Raw genomic sequence first — 21,950 nt, forward strand, 5'->3', positions numbered from 1 at the left:
TGCTGCTTTTAAGAATCCATGTTTTTTATCTCAAGGCAATTCTAAATGAATTAAATAATGAATGAATTCCCGATTGATGAATTGAATTCCAATGATGAACTGCCTGATCCATTTTTTTCACGTTGTAGTACATAAATTAAAATATTTTCAGGCCAGGAACTTAAATATGCGAGCTCTGTCAACTAGAGGTAAAAGCGATGATCAACCCCCTCTCCTAACCTTATCACTCAGCCCTTCTTATCTTTATGATGAAAACTCCTTTGATAGAGGAAAACTTCAGAGTACCACCCCTGTTGGGATATGAATATATATTTGCCTTTTTTATCGAAAGAGAAGGCTCAATGAATTTAATTATGACCTACTTTAATCACCTTTTTGCACACTAATTAAGTCTTTGTCTGCATGGAACTTAATTGTGCACTAGCAACTGTCAGTAACCTTTTTCTGCCTTCAACCTTCTCTCCTTATCTGCTCACTCAGCCTTTGCTTATCTTTATGGCACAAGCTCTTTTGAGTGGTTAACAATTGCCCGTCTCCCTTTTCCCTAACCAGTCCCTTTCTATATAATCAAGGTGACAAGAGATGTCCAATGATGACTGCTATAAGAGTTGAAAGAGGGGTAGGAGGCAAGGTTTCCAGGTCAGAAATGAAAGTGCCTTCAGTCGGAGATGAACGAAGGCCCTCTGGAAAGAAAGGGTTCACTACAGCACCCTCAAAAGAAAGGGTATTTCTGAGAATGCATGTCCAAGTGGCAATGTTGTATAGCAAGGGGAGGGTGAGGGTTGTACAGGGGGGGACGTCAACTGTCTTAAGTGACGTGCAGTTGCCAGGGTTCTCACACTGCTTCCTTCTGACATAAGAAAACTCTGGCCAGCGGAACCATCATCCTTTTTTCCTCGTATATGCCATCGATCAATGGTTGGGTAGTCTTCATTGTCTTGGAATTGTTTTCATTTGCATTCACTTTGCTTCCAATATCTTGAAGAGATCGATTGATCTATGTGGAATTTTGGGCCATTGCTTCAAAGTGGTACCACTATTCCATTGCTCAAAGCAGCAAGACTGTAGACTATACGTAGTATATGCTGATTCACGAGATAATTCGGAGTGTAGTCCAATAAGGAATGTGGGCAAGGATATGAACTACCTGGAGGGGACAAAGTTGTACGCAGTAGATGTATATAAATTTTTCATTATAGGGACCTTTTTCCCCTCTGCTACCCACATGACCATGAGGAAATTTTCTGAGTAAACTGGATAAATGTTGGCAGTTAAAAATGATGATATTAATTAGCAATGCACTCATAATTATAATACACAGTGCTATAGTGCCTTTGGACTGGGCGACACCCAGGGCTGGATATACCGTAAGGCAAAATAGGCATAGGGACATCGCATGCGTCCAAGGGGCGCTTTCTGTCACCTCATGCGAGTGGCTATGCCATTATCATAAAAATCGGGAGGGGCCTCTCAAGTGAGGAGAGACCCTCAATGGAGAGATGCCTATAGCGTAACTTTGGGTAAATCCGGCCCTGGTGACACCTATGCTTCAGTAATGGCTGCAGAGGCCGGTCCAAAATGGAATGAATATTATTAGTGAACTGTAAATCTTTCCTACCGATATAGGCTGAAAATATTGGATATATATAATGCCAAATGTCATCATTTGGACATTGAAGATATTGGGCTGACATGTGAACATTGGCAAATGATACTGGCCCATGCTCAGTATTAGGTGGCTATAGTTAATGGGAAGGTTGAAGAGATGCGATTGTAAGGGTCGTCTGTTTTGTTCTCCATATATGCAACATTAATTGAACTTTAAAATAAATTGGTTGTACAAATTTATCGTGAGAGCATATTTTGTGCAAAAGGTCAAAATGTATGCATTAAAAACGCATTTTCTTATGGTATCTCTCTCACATGATTGGCGATTGGGGCCCATGAGAAAATATGTTTGTTAAATCGGAGCATAACTCGTTATTCTTACATGAAATTTATTTAACCTTATCATACAGCAATATGAGCCATAAATTTAAGTCTTGTGTTGAGGTACATTTATGAACAGTCCTTCATCATGTAACCTCATATTTTAAGTTAACCGCTAAGGGAAACTGCTGGAGAGAACGGTCAAGAGAATCGTCGGATGGAATACGCCACGGATATGCTTATTGGCCGCGCAACGTCGATGCTTCTAATCTTCCATAATTTGGCAGCTATTTTATTGAGCGATATAACCACTGAGGCAATTAAATAAATTAATACGTAATCACCCAAAGATCAGAAAGGTCCGCTAACTGGGATACTGGGAAGGCGATTACAAAAATAATTGAAAACCATATGAGCGCAATGATGTCGTCTGGACGATGCTGTACCGGGGTAGTGAGTCCAGGAAATTGGTGATGATGTAAATAATTCATGAATTAATACCTCTTACGTTGTAAGGTACATAATTACATTGCTAATTTAATTTTTATGATGTTAGGTTGGAAATGTGATACCGATATTCATCATTACATTTGTTATGTGTACTTAATCAGCTGTTTTCCTTAACTTTCGCTACCACATATTTTTTATGTTTACGTATGCATTGGTGAGCGAAATCGTGTATTTCAGTTATCTTCTCTTTATTGCGCCAAAAAGTTTGCAAATGTTGCAAGTGACAAGATAGGTGCTCCAAAGAACCGGAACGATAGGCTGTTATCTGCACTTCAATTCAAGCAAACAATCGCTGAATGACGGGTAAAAGACGGCGTGGCCTTTCAAACTCTTTACACTGCGTACGAAGCTGCGGTGTTTGGTGCCATACCGACTGGAGATAACGAATTAACCATGGGAGACAACGAAGTTGCAGCTAGAAGTCACGCACGAAATGTAGCTCTAATTACTGGAATAACCGGTCAGGTATTTACTTTGAATGTTCACTTGTGCCTATCCTACACACATGCCGATGCTAAATATTAAGAGAGCTTAAATTTCAGAAAATGAAAAGTCTAAAATAAATGCGATTCACACCAAATTTTTGTTTTCTTAGGAAGTTGAAGGGTTGAAATATAAGTATTTACTACTCCAATGGGTCGCTCTTTTAAATAAGAGCTTCTAAATGGCAAAACATTGGTAATTTAAAGTCTCTATCGCCATGAAAAGTATCAAGCTTTTAAATTCTTGTTATACCATCCACCAAATTTTATATCCAAGTCATCACATGAATCGATGTGTATCTATAGTAAACTAAGGTGTAATTACTTCTATGTTGGGAGGGAGTTTTTATTATTTCCTAGGGTTGACAGATTCATCCTCCTAATCCAATTATTTACATGTTGATGTATTTATTTTGTAAATCAATGATCTAAGTGTTTTCAGGCATCCAAAGATGTGATGCATTGGTTCATTTGTTGATATACAAAGTCAATTTAAAGGATGAAAGAGAGCGGAGGGAGGGGGGATAGTGGGAAAGTAGGGTCAAGGGGAGAAAGAGTGGGCTGAGGCAATTTAAGGGATTATCTGTTGATATTTAAGCTGGGAGGAAGAAATGCTTTTAACAGCCATATACAAGTTAATTCGATGGAATTGAGTTTAAGAGGGTGGTCTGTGGGGAAGGGAGGCCAAAACTGAAACATTGTAACAATCATTGAATTGACATTGATGAGTGGCTACATGTTTTGCCTCGGGGAGGGATGCAAAGTGGGGAGAAGTGCATGATACCCTGTAGTTGTTGATTCTTAGGTTAAGGGGAGTTGAGGATTTACCTATATAAAAGGAGAGACAGTGTTTAAACATTGAATAAGATAAATTACATTCTTGGAAGTACAAGAGGCCGCAGGGGGGGGTGGTTATCAGGAGATGAGATGACTGCATATAGGAGGAGGGCTGAAAATTGGGCAGGTCTTACATCTCGGACGAACGCAGGGTGAAGGTATACTATTGGGAGTAGTGGGCGACTTTTGTAAGGGGTTTGTCGAGCGGAGTAAATTGGAGAGGCTTGCTGGTCATCTGAAGGTGATAGTAGGGAGTTTGACAAAATGATTGGCTGTAGAGTTATTATTTTGTAAGATTGAGAAAAGGGTCGTTAAGAATAGATTGGAGGGATTGTATTCCAGGAAAGTAAGTGGTGCAAAGGGAAAGGTTATATGGTTAGTTTTAAATAAGTAAAAATTTAATTAATAATATTTCTCTGATAGCACCATATCTACTCCCTAAAGTTAATGAAATACTCAATGCATCCCGTCGCTCATTAGAACTCCACCAAACCAAATCCCTAAAAGAGCTCTCCTCCCTTTGTGCGTCTCATTTTCGTGCCAGGTGGTCTTTACCTGTCAATGTAGCTGTGGTCATTCCCTCCTCACCTCCTCTGCATCTTTACAAACCTTATTTAGCCACCCTAATTAATCTTCCTCCTCCTCCGCAGCAACTTAGGTCTCCACCTAGTCGACAGCGAGAGAGAACAATTTCGACGCCTCAGTCCCAAAGACATGAGGATGAGCAGAGATGGGCAGTATCGAAAATACTTGTATTTGAAATACGTATTTTCGATACATTTGTAGTTTGTAATTTGTATCGGAAATACATTTTCTGAGAGTATTTTGTATTTTGTAATGAAAATACATCTAAAGAGTAATTTGTATTTTTTAAATACATTCAAAATCAAAATACAAATAATTTTTTGTGTGTAATTTGTAAGAGCGCGCGACGATATGGCAGGGATACCGAATCGGTATTAGCCTGCCATCTATGGGACAATAAATTGCCCCTTAATTTACTTCTGTAAAACCTTTTCAAATGACCCGGGACATTCCTCATTCAATGTTTTAAATAGGAATGAAATTGAAGTATTGCTATTTCTAGGTGACAAATCGATATGTGCAAGTGCATATCCGGCTGTAAAAAAGTTGTTTGTACATTATAACTCTGGCCTCACATCCAGTGCTCCTGTGGAAAGGTTATTTTCTTTTGCAGGATTTATTCACAATTGCAAAAGAAGTAATTTAGCAGTCTCTATGTTTGAAACATTATTGCTTTTGAAGGGAAAGGAGCATTAAGGAGGAGTAAGTGAGACTAGTGAAATAAACAAATTATCACCATATATTCCCCATATTATTTAAAAGATTTTGCCCTGGATAATGGTCTGATTGCCAGTTACTTATAATTACATTGTAAGAATGTTTGAGCTTCTCATTATAAAAATAGTTCATATTTGAATTGATTTTAATTTTTTATTAGATAAGAACTTCGGTGAAGGTATGTATTTTGTATTTTAAGAATGTATTTTGAAATTGCATTTGTATTTAGTATCGAAAATACAATTTTTAGAAGTAATTTGTATTTTGTATTTGAAATACAGATTTTAAAAGTAATTTGTATTTTGTATCTAAAATACATTTGACGTGTATTTTGCCCATCTCTGAGGATGAGTGTCAAAATGAAACCAACCCCTTGGTTAATCTGTCATCCACCTCCTTGAACAAAGAAGAACTTTCCCTCCTCAGCAAAGGCCTTTCCTTATCTCCCACCCCTAAAGTGCGCCATGTCCCCTTAGTCTTTGATAGTATGGATTTTTGAAGAAATCTGAGGTGGAAAGCCTCTAGGGATACACAGAAAGAAGTAAATACTCTCAATCCTCTCCATAGTTCCCTCTCCTCTCCGAAAACTCATCCAAAATCCTGAAATAGTCATATCGTCAGCTGACAAAGGATCCACAGTTGTTATCCTGAACACTTCTGACTACGTTAAGGAAGCTGTAAGACAACTGACATACATACACTCCTCATACACACTCATGCCTAATGACCCTAACCCTTCCTTCCCAGGAAAAGATACAAGTGTTTTCTCGAGGAACATGCCCCACTGGAAGGCCTCTCCTTGTCTGACATCTCCATCCTTTCCCCCCAAACCCACGCACTCCACATTTTTACATTCTGTCAAAAATGCATAGAACCAACCATCCTGGCCGTCCGATAGTCTCACGTTGCAACTCACCCATGGAAAGGATATCTGCATTCATTGACTATTATCTCAACCGCTACTTTTGCCTTTACCAACCCATATCAAAGACACCTGCAATTTTCTAGATCGTCTCCTCTCCGCTCCCATCCCTCCTGACACCCAAATTACTATGGCCACCATAGATGTCACTTCTGTGTACACATCTATCCCTCACTCTGAAAGTTTTTCCTCCCTCGACCGCTTCCTTTCCCAACACCCAACTCCTCATACCCCCAACCATGGCCCTTATATACTGGTTACTAATCTCAGGCTCGGGAGTGTTGCCTGAGATTCCGCTTTCACCCCTCAAACCCCTCACACGCCTCCCCTCAAACACAACTATGGGCACAGTGCATTGTCGCTAGGGGAAATATGGACCTAACTGCACTGTCGGCGGCGGTATATGCTTTCGACAGTGCAGTTAGTTCCATATTTCCCCTAGTGACAGCGCACTGTGCCCATAGTTGTGTTTGAGGGATGAAAGCGGAATCTCAGGCAACACTACCGAGCCGGAATATGTCGGGAGATTAGCAACCAGTATATAAGGGCCATGCCCCCAGCACTGACTTCGGCTAGGGCTAGTTAGTATTGTCCTAACACACAATTCATTCTCATTTAACAATAAACACTATTTACAAATCAAAGGTTGCTCAAAGGGTAGTAGATTCAGTCCCTTCTATGCAAACCTCTACCTAGGCCATTTTGAACAAATTTCCCTTGTCCAATATCCATTGAAACCCCTCCTTTGGCTCAGATTTATTGATGACGTATTCCTCCTATGGCCACATGGTAATGATTCCCTCAACAATTCTATTGCCACTCTCAATTCCTCATCCTATTTTTCTTTCACATCAACCATTCCTAATTCCCAGATTACCTTCCTTGATGTCAATATATCTCTTGCCAACTGCAAATTTCTCACCTCTGTCCATTTAAAACCCACAAATAAGCAGCAATACCTTCACACAGTTGTTGTCCTTCCGACACTTAAAGCTCCCTTCCCTACTCTCTTTCCATTCAAAGCCATAGTATTTGTAATAATCCTGATGCCCTGAGCAATGTCCTTCACATCCCACACCATTCCCTACTCCAGGGAGGCTACCTCGAGTCCCTCCTGGATAAAAAATTTCTCAAGCACAGATGCCCTCCAGAACCTTGCAAGAGAAATTAACCACCTGAACTTTCCCTTTGCACCACTTGGGATATTTTTTGTGCTATTCACGTTATTGAGGAACACTTTGAAGTACATATCTTATTATTTTGATATATGTATTTAAGATTGGGAATAAAATGAAGCTGTCATTTAAGATGTAATTAAAAATGTGTCTTGATCCTATTATAATAATAATAAAATATTTCCAGGATGGCTCCTACTTGGCTGAATTTCTGTTGGCTAAGGGGTATGAAGTCCATGGAATTATTAGAAGAGCTAGTACCTTCAACACTGGGCGAATAGAGCACTTATATGCTGACCCTAAGTCTCATCGGCAAGGCAAAATGAAACTACATTATGGAGATATGACGGACAGTAGCTGTTTGGTTAAGATTATTGGTACCATCAAACCTTCTGAAGTTTATAACTTGGCTGCTCAAAGCCATGTGAAGGTAAAATGTGTCCTTATAAGTTTTCATTTAATATTTTTTCCCTTGTGACTACTGTTTCACTACAGTCAATACTTATCAATTTTATAATTGAGATTTCTTCAAAAGTTTCCTGCTTTCATCAAAAGACTATACTTATCTCCAATGTGTTCATTTTCTTTGTAATCCTTTAACAATATTCACATTCTCATACCCCTTTCAACTAAGAAAATAACACTACTTGAAGCTCTGTATGTACTAACGATTGGGGCTATTATTTTTGCATATTTCAATGTACATATTTACTCTATTCATACTTAGATCATGACCCTTTGAGGCTAAGATTGATCGATAATAAATTTTTACTTCGCATATATATCATGTTCAGACAACTTTTCTGTCATAAGACCCTTCCCTAATACGAGGGTGTATTGAAAAGTAAGGTCTCCAACTACGCTATTTCCGAACGTGAGTCGGTTGGCAAAATTTGACGAAAGCACTCCATTCCTTGGTTCCTATGCTAAAATTTAAAACCACTCACTTAAACTTAGGCCACTTAGTCGGTGTGTAGCAGTCGTTAAGGATGAAGCTTCTGCTTAGCTCGCCTGCCAGGTGCGAACTCCGCTAAGTCATTCGATTTTTGAAAGCAGAAATGTTTTCTCCGATAGAAATTCATCAGCAATTAGTGGCATTATATGGTGAGAAGTGTATGGTCATCAAAGAAGTGTGGAAATGGTGCCTGGAGTTTTTTGATGGACGAGAAAACATCCATGATGAGCAGTGGTAGGGAAGGCCGAGTTTGCCAGAATCAACGGCAGCTTGAATTGACGAGATGGTGCTCAATAACTGGAGAATAACCCTTCATGAGATAAACAAAGGTCTTGATGACGAGTTTGGAAACTTCTCCGTGCAGAATATTGTGTCGGAGGACCTCAGTTACAACATAATGTCTGGCAGGTGGGTCCCTACGCAGCTCACCGATGGACACAAAAAAAGGGTGTCCACATGTGTCACATCAAATGATCGCCATAATTAATGAATTCGGCTGGGATATCTTCGACCACAATCCTTATGGCCCAAAAGTTGCCTCGAAGGACTACCGCCTTTTTTTGTGCTTTAAAAAAACTCCTTAGGCGACAGAGATGAAAGTCAGATGAGGAAATGCAAGATGCAGTCTACAGTTGGCTTTGCAATGCGGCGGGAGAGTGGTATGATGCCAGTATTGAAAAGCTGGTTACAAGGATGCAAAAAGAAATTGATCATCAAGAAAACTATGTAGAAAAATAGCTAGATGCTCAGCCTTTTCCATGATATACGCTAAGTTGAGAATAAATTTATTTTCTCTTTACCCCTAGAAATGATGTTATTTTCTAAAATCAGGGAAATTTAATGTTATTGCATTTATGCTCTTTGAGCCACCTCTAAATGTTAAACAATCAGGCTGAAATTTTTAGGATATCGATTCTGCACTCCATAGCATATTTTAAGAGGTAGAAATCAAAAATCCGAGAAAAATATAAAAAAATAAGCAACACCCTAATGTGGGGTCAAGAGTGGGGCCTGCCAGGCCTCACTTTCATCATAATTTGTTTTTTGGGCAAAGAATAACCATTTCTTTACAGTAATGCAATTTTTTGTGCACTGTTGAAGTTCCATTCACCTTGTATCCTCTCTTTTCAGATTTCATTCGACCTCAGTGAATATACTGCTGAAGTTGATGCCCTTGGAACGTTACGTTTGTTAGATGCAATCAGAACTTGTGGCCTGGAAAAGGAAGTCAAGTTTTACCAAGCATCAACATCAGAGCTGTATGGAAAAGTCCATGAGATACCTCAAAGGGAAACAACACCATTTTATCCTCGGTCTCCATATGGTTGGTATAATTTTTTCTTCTGGTTGCAAAAAATTTACAGGAGAAGTTGTAGTTGGGAGCAGTGTTGGTAAAAGTAATGAGAAAAAGTAACTAGACTCAATTACAGTTACTTTGTTAAAAAAATTAATCAATTATGAGTACAAATTACTGATTTTAAAAAGTAATCAGTAAAATTATGGTTACAATTACTTTATGTGGTATTGTCCATACTATAGACCACCCGGCAACTGTCGTATAGTGCAGTAAAAATGTGGAGTAATCGAGTCATAGGAATAGCTCAAGTTGCATTTCGCTTGCAATATATCCAATTTTAACTGCTATAATAACACAAGGGGTGTCATATTTATACCAACATAAGTTTGCTACAACATCAAAGTAGCTTAATCTAAACAAGCAAATTATTCTACTCAGGGACTCTAATTATCTGTAGGCCTAGTGAAATCAGTAAATTGATTGTGGATAACTAGCAAGTAAAGATTAAAACAAAAGTAACAATTCCCCTTTCACCATAAGTAGGAAATCACAAATAAAAATTACATTTTGTAAAAATTAATTGTTAAAGGTACACATTTCTGCAAAGTAATTGTTACAAGTAATCCAATTACTTTTACTGTATTACTTACCAATACTGGTGGGAAGTATAGACCATTGAGATAGTATTGCTGTAATGTGTAGTTATTTTGGGATTGTTGGTTTTTTATGATCTGCAGACCCCCAACTCTGTAGCCGGAAACTACATACAGTAGATTCCGGTTAATTGGGACACATCGGGACAGGCACACTTTGCCCCAATTAAGCGGCTGCCCCAATTAAGCGAACTATCCCATACATGTTCATAAACAAACTTTGAAATGATAGAAAGAAGACTAAAGAATGGTTATAATGCAAACAATGTTTATTAAACTATTAATTTGTTTAATAAATCAGCGAGATTAGTTAATTTATTAACATTTTTAAGAATGATAGTAATCTTAGTTGAAAATATTTTTCACAGTCTCAGGCGATGCTGGATGAAAGTCATTTATTAACTTCTATTTAAGACAAATTCACGGTTAATTAGTTAATAATATGTGATTCCATAAATTCCTAAACATGCAAGTACTTTCATTTCAAATCGTATCTCCTCGCTCAAGGAATTTTTCTAATGTTCTCTGCAGCATTCTCGTCATCCTCGTCGTACGACCCAAGTCGGCACAGAAATCCAATGACGACCTTGGGCTATCTTCATTGCCTTTCACATGAAGAAGAGTCGCAAACCCTCAATGAACCTTCTTGCATCCAGAGTTATCACTTAGCTACGTTCAGGTGCGATTTCATCTCCATCACCATCCTCACCTTCAGCTTCAATGTTGCCTGTGTAATATGGTTTCAGCAATATCAAGTTCACAGTTTTCATTGGTCCAAATTGCAGTGAATATAATCGAGCTCTTCATGGCTTGTTATGTGGCACAGTTTTGAGTTGAATACATTTTCAGATTCTGCTGTAATGTTGTACACTGAACTGAAACTTTAGAAATCGTAATGAAAAAACAATGTTGAATTTTTTGACATTTGACATCGGGCCATCTTTTAGCCAGAAACAATATTGCTTGCTGAATGTTCACCTTTGAGCTTAGCGCGTTGGCGGTGGATGATGATATCAGAAGGTTATATTCTATAGATTCTAGAATATTATCTACTTATTTCCCACGGTAAAGTGTTCTCAAATTTTTTATGATCCCCATATCCATTGGTTGCTCTAAGGATGTTATGTTTCCAAGCAGAAATTCCAACTGATAATTTTTTAACACACATTTTGGCAATTAGCATGTGCCGTACAGTTTTCAAGTACAAGAAGAACCTTTCTTGATTTCCATGCTAATTCTATATCCCCACTGGTCAATCATTGCGTGAAGAGACTCACTGTCATCGCTACCTTGCTATTGGCTTGGCACTCTGATGGTAAACTGCTTATTCTTAACCCTTTAAAGCATTGAGGCTTAGCACTTTCCAGAATTGCCAGAAGAGTTTTTTGTCAGTTCCCGAAACATTTAAACAATACTAAACAGTGACGCGATTCATCGATTTTTTGAAGCCCTTTGGTCCTACATGACTGTAATAAGAAGAGCCATTTGGTGTTGCTCGGTATTACAGCCCCGTTTCATTGGCATTGTAAATGCCATCAGCGCAAAAATTCAGGAGTAACTTGGGCAGTTTGTTCAATTTCCACTCCTCTGCACTCACGACATTAGCACTTTTTTCTCCGTTAGCTCTCTTGAATTTTATTTCATTTTTGGTCTTCCATCGAGATGCCAACCATCTGTTGCCTTAAAATGGTCATGACCAAGTTTCAAAGCCAGTTCCTCCAACTTCTTATTTAATATTGGACCGCTTACACAAATCCCTCGATCGCTTACAATGGAATACCATTGATCAAAAGCGTCCTCAACATCTGGATCCTTACGTTGACGCTTGCGTTTCATAGACGATGCTTGCTTTCCTTTTTGACTCCATTCCTCTCTTAGTTTATCCTGTTGCTTCAATAACTGAGCTATCGTCAATTTTGGCCTCCCGGTAATCTCAGCCAAACGGAGATGACTGGATTGAGGATAATCTTTATTTCTGTCGCGTACCTATTGCAAATTTCAGCGAGTAAAAGGTCTTAACGTGGCATATTGTTCAAGAAATGGAGCGTCACTGAATCTCAGAACTAAAAAAATATCACTTATCCTAGGTTCACTTAGATCGTAGAGCACGAGATAAATCCCACCAAATATGCGCACCATTTAAACTGGTTTTAGACTGTTAGTTCACAGATGACTAGGTACAAGTGAAGAGAAAAGTGTCTTTTGTGGATGCATAGACTACTGGGAGAGTGATGGGAAAAAGAGAAAGGAACGAAGAAACGTAATTTTCCAATAGTGACTACTCAGTTGTATAGAGGAAAAGGAATTAAAAGGATAGATTTCATGTGTAAGTTGAATTTTGTTCAAGATGCTGCAAACAAAAAGCTCTTTGTAAGCGAAATTGTTCGCCTCGTACCGTCTCCTATATTCAAAAACAGCCAGTAATTCCTAGAAATTGGCCCGTACTCGCTCTTACACCCTCACCACGGGTGTCATTAGTTCTTTCTAACTATCCCGGGCTCATTCTATTACCTATAGCCTGCCACAGGAGTCCTCTCCTCTTGAACACATCACTACGTTGAATGAGGTTTCATGGTTGGGGAACGGAATCCGATTCCTCACACGGATGATATAAGAACAAGAGTTTTAAGATTAAGGCAAGAATAGGTACACTTGAGAAAAATACGACTAAATTAAAGAAGGAAAATATAAAAAACAGTATTCTGATACGAAAAAATTTTAATTTCGTCGCGAGCATAGAGTCAATGTCGCCGACTCATGGCCCAATAAAGCGGCATGCTGTCCCAATTAAGCGGAGAAAACTCTGGGATATTCTTCAATTGGATTCGGTTCTTCAAGATTTGCCCCAATTAAGCGGCTGCCCCAAGTAACCGGTGGACCCATTAACCGGAATCTACTGTATTACCCACTGCATATGCCGCTAGAATGATTATGTTCATCCTTGATCCATATGATGTTTTAGTGGTCAATGTTGTAACGATGAATATTTTTATTTTTCTTTTCAGCTTGCGCCAAACTCTATGGATATTGGATAGTAGTCAACTACAGAGAAGCTTACAACATGTTTGCATGCAATGGCATTCTGTTCAATCATGAAAGTCCAAGACGAGGCGAGAACTTTGTTACCCGAAAAATCACCAGATCAGTGGCCAAAATTTACCTTGGCCAAATGGAGTATGTTGAACTTGGAAACTTGGATTCCAAAAGAGATTGGGGACATGCCAGAGACTACGTTGAAGTAAGAATAATTTATGTTTGCACAAATGTACTGTATTTCTCTGAATATAGTCCCCCCTAATTTTGAGGCTTGAGTTTCAGGAAAAAATAAAAAAAAAGGGTTTGAATATAGTCCCCCCTTCACTTTTATCATGGGCATTTTTGGAAAAAAAAGGGAGGACTATATTCAGACAAATACGGTATATCGTCTTACTTTCATGTGTATACCCTAATGAAATACTTTCTAACTCTTATATTTTCACCGGCAAGGTCTCATCTTTTTTAGGAATGCCCTCTATCATGTTTAAAAGAATGTATTCAGTTCAGCATAGTGCACAATGTTCATTGTAAGATTCTATTTTATAATCTACAACTCTTGAATATTACTCATGCTTGAGTGGTAGTGAGTCAAATCAATCAACTTAAATTGTAAGCAACTATTTTTTGGAAATGCTTTTGTCACTGTTAGTAGATAGATAAAGCCTCTGATGAAACATGCCTTAAAAATTGATATATGTAGTGTGAAAAAAATTAACTATTTGAAGCTGTAGCACTACATGTATTTGTGTCAAAAAGAACCATGATTGATCTCCAAAGAGTTCTCATTGTTTTTCCATTTTACGGGGGCTGTCCAGAAAGTAATAGACGATTTTAAATAAAAAATAAATTGAATTGAAAAATAAACAACCTTGGAAACTTTTACTGGAAATTTTTATTGGTACGACACGTTTCAACACTAAGGGGTAATTTTCAAGTACGCTTAAGCATTGAAATGCATCGTACCAATAAAAATTTCCAGTGAAAAGTTACCAAGGTTGTTTACTTTTCATTTCAACATGGATTTTCACAAAGTTAAAGCCAAATCGATTGATTTCATCAAAAAATAAAGTGAAAATAATTTTTATCATATATATTTTGAAGTTAAACTCTCTGGCTATTTTTATCCATACTAGAGTGGTTTCCTTTTTTTATAATTGCCTAAATCGAAAGATTATAAGATCCTTTAGTGCGTATATCACATTTTTAGATTTTTAAATGACGATATATATTTTTCACGATTAAATGAAAAGTGAAAATATTCAAGCGTGCAAAAACGTGATGGCTAAGTATGAATGCTGGGAAAAGCCCATGTGACGTCATTCTGGTTCAGGCTGCCACCGTGTGAGACCACCTTGGTGGGAGGCATGGGCGTACCCAGAATCAAAACCAGGGGGGCCTCTAGCGGAGGTCTTTCAAGTTGTAACTTTTTTGCACAGAAAAGGTTAATGAAAACAAAATTTTGAGGAAATTATGATTTTTATTTTAGCTCCATGTCTTATACTAATATCATTTTTCTTCGAAAGGAAAATTTGTTCATAACTTTTGTTTTGAACTAAATTTATTTTCGCTTTTAGGGGGTGGGGGCAGGTGCCCCCCCTGGGTATGCCCATGGTACGAGGCTATGAGCGCCGCTATGATGCAGGGTGCTAGCAGGTAGCAGAGTACCCTGCTGGCAGATAGCGCTTGGCTTAAATAAGGATTATTAATACCCTATTAAATGAAGGAAACTTTCTCCCCATAGGCAATTTTAATAGGTGATTACTAACAGACGTTTCCCTGAGCTCTGTGCCTCATGCATGCATTGGTAATCTCAGACGATGTAAAACTCCTGACTACTCGTATAGCACCTCAGTCCCTGTGACATCACGTGGAGTGGCATCGCATGGGCACCAATCTGGGCTTTTTCAAATGAGGTTAAAATTTACCATTAACATTCGTCTAAACTGGGATTTCTAAAACCAAATAATTTGTATAATATGAATACTCTAATGGGGTAACGAATCGCAATCAATTCATTTCATTTTCTTTGATGAAGGAAACTACCCTATTGCCATTTTAGATGAGGCAGGAGATTTATTATATGACATGGTACAAGCTTTTCGATACCCTCTCTGTAGACATATGCCGCCTGTGAGTTCAACCACTGGTTTAGATACACCAGCATGCAGTTCAGTGTCAGCATCAAATCGTAGCATAGTGAGCCACGTCTTCATTGATGGGAACTGGTGATAGTCCCAGTAGCCTCAGTGCCAAATCTGGGCTGTACAGCGGATTGTTGAAAACTTCCTGTGCAGAAGCTCCTGGGTTCAAATTGCCATGTGTGGATGTGCATTGTCCTGGAGAAACAAAACTTTTCTTGCTGAGTTTTCCGCGATGCTCTTTTTATGTCATGCGTGTAAATTTTCTGAGTGATTGTTCCGTGACCGTAAATCCGGCGATAGATTTCAATTGATTTGTGATTTTTCACCAACAAAAAAACTTATCACAGCTCCAACTTGACAACTGGCAGGATTTTCAATTGCAACGCTCAATTTAACACTCCACTGTATATAAAGTACGATAGGCGCGACGCGCAAGATACCCTGGCTGTTGTGTAGTGTAGTGGCTGTAGGAGTTTAGGATAACTTTGAAGCCAGCATAGCGGTGCTAGTACGACCCAGTGCCGTGCTATGACAAAATGGTCAGCCCTCATATTTTGTAATTATGTATATGTTCTCTTGAAAATAACCCAAAAATGAAGTGTGTCCACTGGAGATGCAGTGCTTAGTAGGATGTTCACGAGTCAAATTTTCAAAGTTCATATATTTGCTAATCTGTGATTGAGGTTAGTTTGTTGGTAACTAGTTTTTGTTTTGATATTTGTCTCTTGAACATTTATCGCAAGATTTGATTTTTCTATAAGTTGCTGTGAAGAACCATTTTTTTGCTTATATGTATTTTCATTTAATCATCATTTCATTCAATATCTCTCATGTGCAGGCAATGTGGCTAATGCTTCAACAAGAAAAACCGGAAGACTTTGTAATAGCCACCGGAGAAACTCACAGTGTGAGGGAATTTGTGGAGGCTGCCTTTCAGTACATAGGGCGTGAAATAGAGTGGCAAGGCCATGGAGTGGATGAGGTTGGCATTGAGAAGGATTCCAGAATTGTGAGAGTTAAAGTCAATAAGAAGTTTTTTAGGCCTACTGAAGTGGTGAGTGATCTGTCAGTTGATTCATATTGTGCATATTAGCTTTAAACAAACCATTCCACCCCTAAAATCAACTGTTCTGTAGATTTATTTACATAGTATCATTAAGTAAATGAGAAAGATTTAAACAAGTCAAATTTTTTTGTACACATATCGATGGCTAAGTTCTAACTACAGGTATCTCAAAATTTGGCCGGTCAGAGTTAATTCAGTTAATACAAAATAAAATTCAAGCAAAAAAAACAACTCTTTGTTCGCAAACGTATGCTTCTTTTTCAGTTTTATGTATTTTTGGTTTTTAATTACAATTACAACTATACACAATTTAAAAAATAACTCGTTCTTTTGCTCTTTGGAAAAGTTGTCATTTTTTAGATACGTGTTGATAGAACTTAGCCATTGATATGTGCCCTTTGTGTGGTGATGATACAGTATGCATGCAGTCATGCCTAGTTAATTGTCTGGAAAACTTGAAATTATGTAAGGAGTACATTATTTTTTTATATCCTGTTTATCTTCCTAGGACTTACTCCAAGGAGATCCAACAAAAGCTAGAGAAAAATTTGGATGGAAACCAAAAGTGACATTTGAGGTATTGTATAAATGAATCATTTAATCAATACTTGCCATTATAGCGTAATAAACTGTTGAAATAAGGCTTTCAGGTGTTTTCAACTGATGTTAAATCACTATGTGTGATGTATTTTGTTGCATAAGTAGCATTGTGAAGTGCAACAAAATGAGTCATTATCATCAATCCTAAGATTAGTTTGAGCTCGGCTCTCCACCCAATCCTCTTATCTGCCAATCTTTTAACTACATACTGCATAATACTTATGCTTCACAACCCTCGTCACCTGCCCTATGTATCTCATCTGACACCCACCCCGGTCCTTCTTCCCATCCTTCAACAATAATTTTCATTATTCCATACTGTCTCATGATGCGGCCAATTACGTTGTCTCATCTTCCTCCCCATGCTTTCAAAAGACATCTCTCCTAACATACTTAGAACTTGCTCATTACCTGCATGACTTATCCATTTGATCATCTTTCTTCTATATCACCACATATAGAAAGCTTCCAACCTTGATTTCTCTGTTCCTGTCATGGTCCATGCCTCACTATCATGAAAAGCATGATTCAAATGTATGCCCTGATAAAGTGCTTTCTAACTTAAACTCTTATATTTTCACCTACAAGAAAACTATTTTTTTTTAAGAATACCCTGCTTGCCTGGGCTTCTACTGACTATTTCCTTCTTGCATAATCCATCGTTGTTGACTTCAGGGGCACAGCTAGGAAATAAGGCTGGGAGGGGTTTAGCTGCAATTAATACCGAGGTGTGTAGGGGTGTGGAATACCCAGCAGGATAAGCAGTGGGAGTGAGATTAATAAATTGCAGAATTTTAAGATAAATGGTTCAAAATGGAGAGTTTTACGGCTTTCTGAGGGATATTTCATTAAACCTCACACTACTCTATTAGTAATATCAATCCCAATAAGTAAAACTTAAAAATTTCTCTGAGCTCTGGGGGGGTTTTATCCTCCAAACCCTCCCCTCACTGTGCCAATGGTTGACTTGACTACCCAACTAGCAGAACTCCTTCTCCTCCTTTAGGTAATGGTCTTCTATTTTCAGGTTGGTCTTCACCTCTTTTCTTTTACTGATGACTAATACTTTTGCTGTCTTTGCCCTGATTTTCAGCTCTTATCCAGTCATTATTTTTTCTATTAATAACAGAATTTTCTGTAGGTCTCTCATGTAGCTCTCTGTCATGACTGCTTTACTGTCACATAACAGATAATTTTTTTATCATTATTATTAGTTAAATTATTCTTATTTTTTCACGGAGGATTTTCTATCTTGGTGCTTTCTCTTTTATTTCATTGATATCTTTCTCAATGAACACATGGAAAATTATGGGGGACAGAGCACACCCTTGTCTCACTCCTTTCCTTCTTCTTGCCTCTGGATTCAAAAGTAATCGCAAGTACTTGTTTTTTTATAAATTGTGGATTATTTCCTATCATTATAAAATCAATATGTTTCAGGTTTGTCAGGAATGCATTCCAATCCTGCCTCATTGCCTCTCCTGTGCCCTTGTTTTTCCTAAATCCAAATTGTTCTTTTTCCAGAAACTCCTCTTCTTTTAATTCTTTTCTCCTTTTGATGATTCGTGTTCATATCTTTAATGCATGAGTTGTTTGGCTTATGGTCCTAAAGTCTTCACATTTCTCCGCTCTCTTCTATTTAAAAATAGAAGAAATGATGTTCTTCTTTTTCTCCCTGTCCCTTTTTATGTTTCTTGTTGTCTACATATCAGAGATGGTTTTGTAGAATTGAGATAATGCCTTTTCCCTTGCATTTTTTATAAGCTTGGCAGGAATATCTTCAATTCCAAATGCTTTATTCAGTCGTAGGTTTATTGTGGCGTATAATTCAGATCATTTGATTGAAGTTTCCACAACTTCCTTTATGACGTCTCTTTCTTCTTTAATTGTTGCATTGCAAGATTATTTATATGATATAACTCTTCAAGATACACCTTTCATCTCTTCAATCTTTCTTCATTTTCAATTTGGGGATACCTGTTCTTACTATTAATGGCATTACATCTGCTACTCTGCTCCTTGAATTGGTTCCTTTACGTCCTATGAGAAGGTTCTACTTTTCCAGAGTTCTACTATGTGAGAGGCTGTTCTGCATATTGTCCTCATCCACATTTCTCTAGCCTTGCCTGCTTAGCGACTTATTTCGTTCCCTATTATCTTGTATTTGAGTTGTCCTTTGGTTTTTGCATTCCTGTGCTTTCCTCTTTCTTCAATGAGCTCTGAGACTTCATCCGTGATCCAGGGTTTTCTTGGTGGCTTTTCTTCTCCCAAGGACTCCTTTTGTGACCTCCTGTAGTCCACTTTTAATGTCTTTCCAGCTATCTTCTACCGATTTCTCAGTAATATACTCTTTTAGTGTATGTACTCTCCACTGTTTCTTAAAATGCTAGCTGCTAATGAGCCTTGAATTTTTCTGCTTGTACATTATTCACAGTTCTCATACAGTACATACAGTATACATACATTATTCACAGTTCTCTTCAGATTCTTGAATTGTTGGTGGTATTTCCATAATCATCAATAGATTATGATTTCTGTCAATATCCCTGGGTAGCCTTTGCAGTCTTTCACCTAGTTTCTAAATATGTGCTTCACTCCAATGTATGTAGTCCATTTGAAATATTATCATGTCTCCTGGCATTTTCCATGTGTATTCTTCTTCAGTTATGATTTTTAAATAAAGTTGTGGTAACAATCAGATTGTATTCCGAGCAAAATTCCAGTTGTCTCTCTCCTCCTAATCCATATTCTGTGGTTATTCTTCCTACTAGAACTTCTCCGATGACAGCGTTCCAATCTCCTAAAATAATAGGATTCTCTTTCCCTATTACCTGTTTGATTATGGCACTATCCTCATCAAAATCTTCCTCCTTATCATCTTCAGTCTTTTGTTGGCATGTAAACTTGCACCACTGTGGTATCTACAGGTTTTGAGTCAATATTAACCATGATTATTTTTTGAAGTCAGCATTTTCGGAGTTCATGCGAGTTAGATTCATGTAGTTTCATTTAGTATATGTGAACCCAGCTTTACTCATAGTTAACTATTATCCTTAATTTTCATTATAAATTGACATTAAAATACTTATGCTGGCCATAATACACACCATGTGTCTATCATACATTATTATGAATGATTGCATTCAGTTGGTAGTTTGTGGGCCCATTTTAATTTGAACTGAAGGCTCATATTGTTAAGCTGAAGTCCAAACTAACATAAATTCTTTCAAATGTGGACGCTTATTTGTTTATTCAAAATTTTCTGCAGTGCACTTGATATATATGGCCGTTGTATTTAATTTCAGTTTAATATGCTCTACTCATTTTCATAACTGTTAATTAATTGTCTAAATGATAGCAGAATGATTGGCTAATCAAAAAATAATAATTATTTAATTATTTCTAACTAGAAGGATTTAAAATAGTATATCATGTCTAGGGACTGTAACAATGAACTGATGAATGAAGCAGTCGGTAGCTGCAAATATAAAAGCCTCTTGGATGAATTTGACTTCTTTATAATTCATTTTCACCATTGAAATATTTTTTAGATTTTGTGGGGAGAGAAAATACTGTGGATAAAAAAGGAGCCAGAAAATTTCAAGTAGACCATATTCTCTTTATGCCAGTGGTGGCTGCTGCAGAAGATCAGCGACATAAATGCTGCCTTCCATTACTCCCTACAATGCCCCCTCCTCACCGACATGGTGAAATGGGTGGAAATGTAATTAACACTTAATAAATAACTGGCAAAAATAAATTCCATACACCACTCCTTCCTGCTACAGAATTTATCAATAATCTTGGCATTGAACCCTTCCGGTGAAGAAACCATCTTCATCTTAATAGATAGCATTGTCTGTTGATTCAGTATTTCCCGTGATACAATAATCTGTGGGAAGGTTTCATGATCTGCTTGAATGACGAGAAACACGAGAGCAGCACTGTCAGAGGGAACAGCACACAGTTTACGTGGCATATATGTGTGCAAGGCTGTTTTTTTTATCGGTTGGGATGACCCTGTGGATTCTCACTGTGGACTTATTAGCAAACACCATGATGCCCAGCGTACTAGCCCTCGTCCAGAGGGGAATTCTAAAGACTTGATACATTTACCACGGATCAGAACAGAAAAATAGCTTATGTTTCCAGGAGTGTCTTATTTTCAAAAGTATTGTTGTTCTTTCGCGCACAAGCACCAGCTGCCACTGCTTAACGCACACTATCAAAGCAGTGTGATAACTTATGAAGTTTCCATTGCTAGAAATTATTTGCAATCCATTTCTGCCACAAATTTGCAGTGGGAAATGCAAGGTGTGCTGGCCATCTTGCTTATTTTGCATTTTTAAACCAATCAGTGAATTATGAAAGAGCCACCCCAGAATATTATTGTTATTGCTTTTTATACCTATCGTTAATCCGGTTGAAATAAAAATACATATTGTGAGATATTAATTTCTCCTTTTACCTTTCAAGGGACTTGTGAAGGACATGATGGAATCTGATATTGAGTTAATGAAGAAGAACCCGTCAGCGTGAAATCGTGAATATCTTCAGACATTCCTCTTTTTGTGTTATGTTTCTTACAGTTTAATGTGTAATGTATGCCAAAGCTGAAATGCATTTATACTTATAGCTCTTCTATGTTATATATTTCTGCACCAAAGTTTTATTGCAAGCTGTGCTTTATGTGTTATAGTGGAAGTGTTGCTGCTCTTTGAGTATATATGTGAGATTTTTTAATGAATTGGATTTTTATTGAAATTGTAATTTTTATTGTAATATTCACAATATATCTACATGTACGTGGTATTTATGCAGATTTTATTACAAAGAGTACACGGTAGTAGCGATTGGGAAGCGTTTTCAGAAAAATCAAGTCAGGTGTGTTGCTTATTATCACAAAAAGATCTTCCTAACAATTTACAGCAGACTCCCGATTATCCGGCTGCGGTTTATCCAGGTTGCGGATTATCCGTGCATGATTTTAACTCTCGCTCAATTTTTCCCGCGATCTTATAAAAAAATAAAATTGGACCCAAAAT

General features: G+C 37.7%; 1 protein-coding gene across 3 annotated transcripts; it reads left to right on the top strand.

Moving 5' to 3' along the window:
* The first annotated feature begins 2,309 nt into the window (after positions 1-2,309).
* Positions 2,310-21,717, top strand: LOC124157181 (GDP-mannose 4,6 dehydratase). 3 transcript variants are annotated; one of them, XM_046531724.1, is made up of 8 exons: positions 2,310-2,407; positions 2,644-2,904; positions 7,345-7,587; positions 9,244-9,436; positions 13,068-13,300; positions 16,078-16,293; positions 16,814-16,882; positions 21,382-21,717. In XM_046531724.1, the coding sequence occupies exons 2-8, from the start codon at positions 2,833-2,835 to the stop codon at positions 21,442-21,444; spliced, it is 1,089 nt and encodes a 362-aa protein (XP_046387680.1). In that variant the 5' UTR covers positions 2,310-2,407; positions 2,644-2,832; the 3' UTR covers positions 21,445-21,717. The 3 variants fall into 3 exon arrangements, with proteins under 3 accessions (XP_046387680.1, XP_046387671.1, XP_046387688.1); XM_046531715.1 differs by having other exon boundaries at positions 2,336-2,445; XM_046531732.1 differs by lacking the exon at positions 2,310-2,407 and having other exon boundaries at positions 2,624-2,904.
* Positions 21,718-21,950: the final 233 nt, after the last annotated feature.

The sequence above is a fragment of the Ischnura elegans genome, chromosome 1 (genome assembly GCF_921293095.1).
Source record: "Ischnura elegans chromosome 1, ioIscEleg1.1, whole genome shotgun sequence".
Taxonomy (NCBI): Eukaryota; Metazoa; Arthropoda; class Insecta; order Odonata; family Coenagrionidae; genus Ischnura; species Ischnura elegans.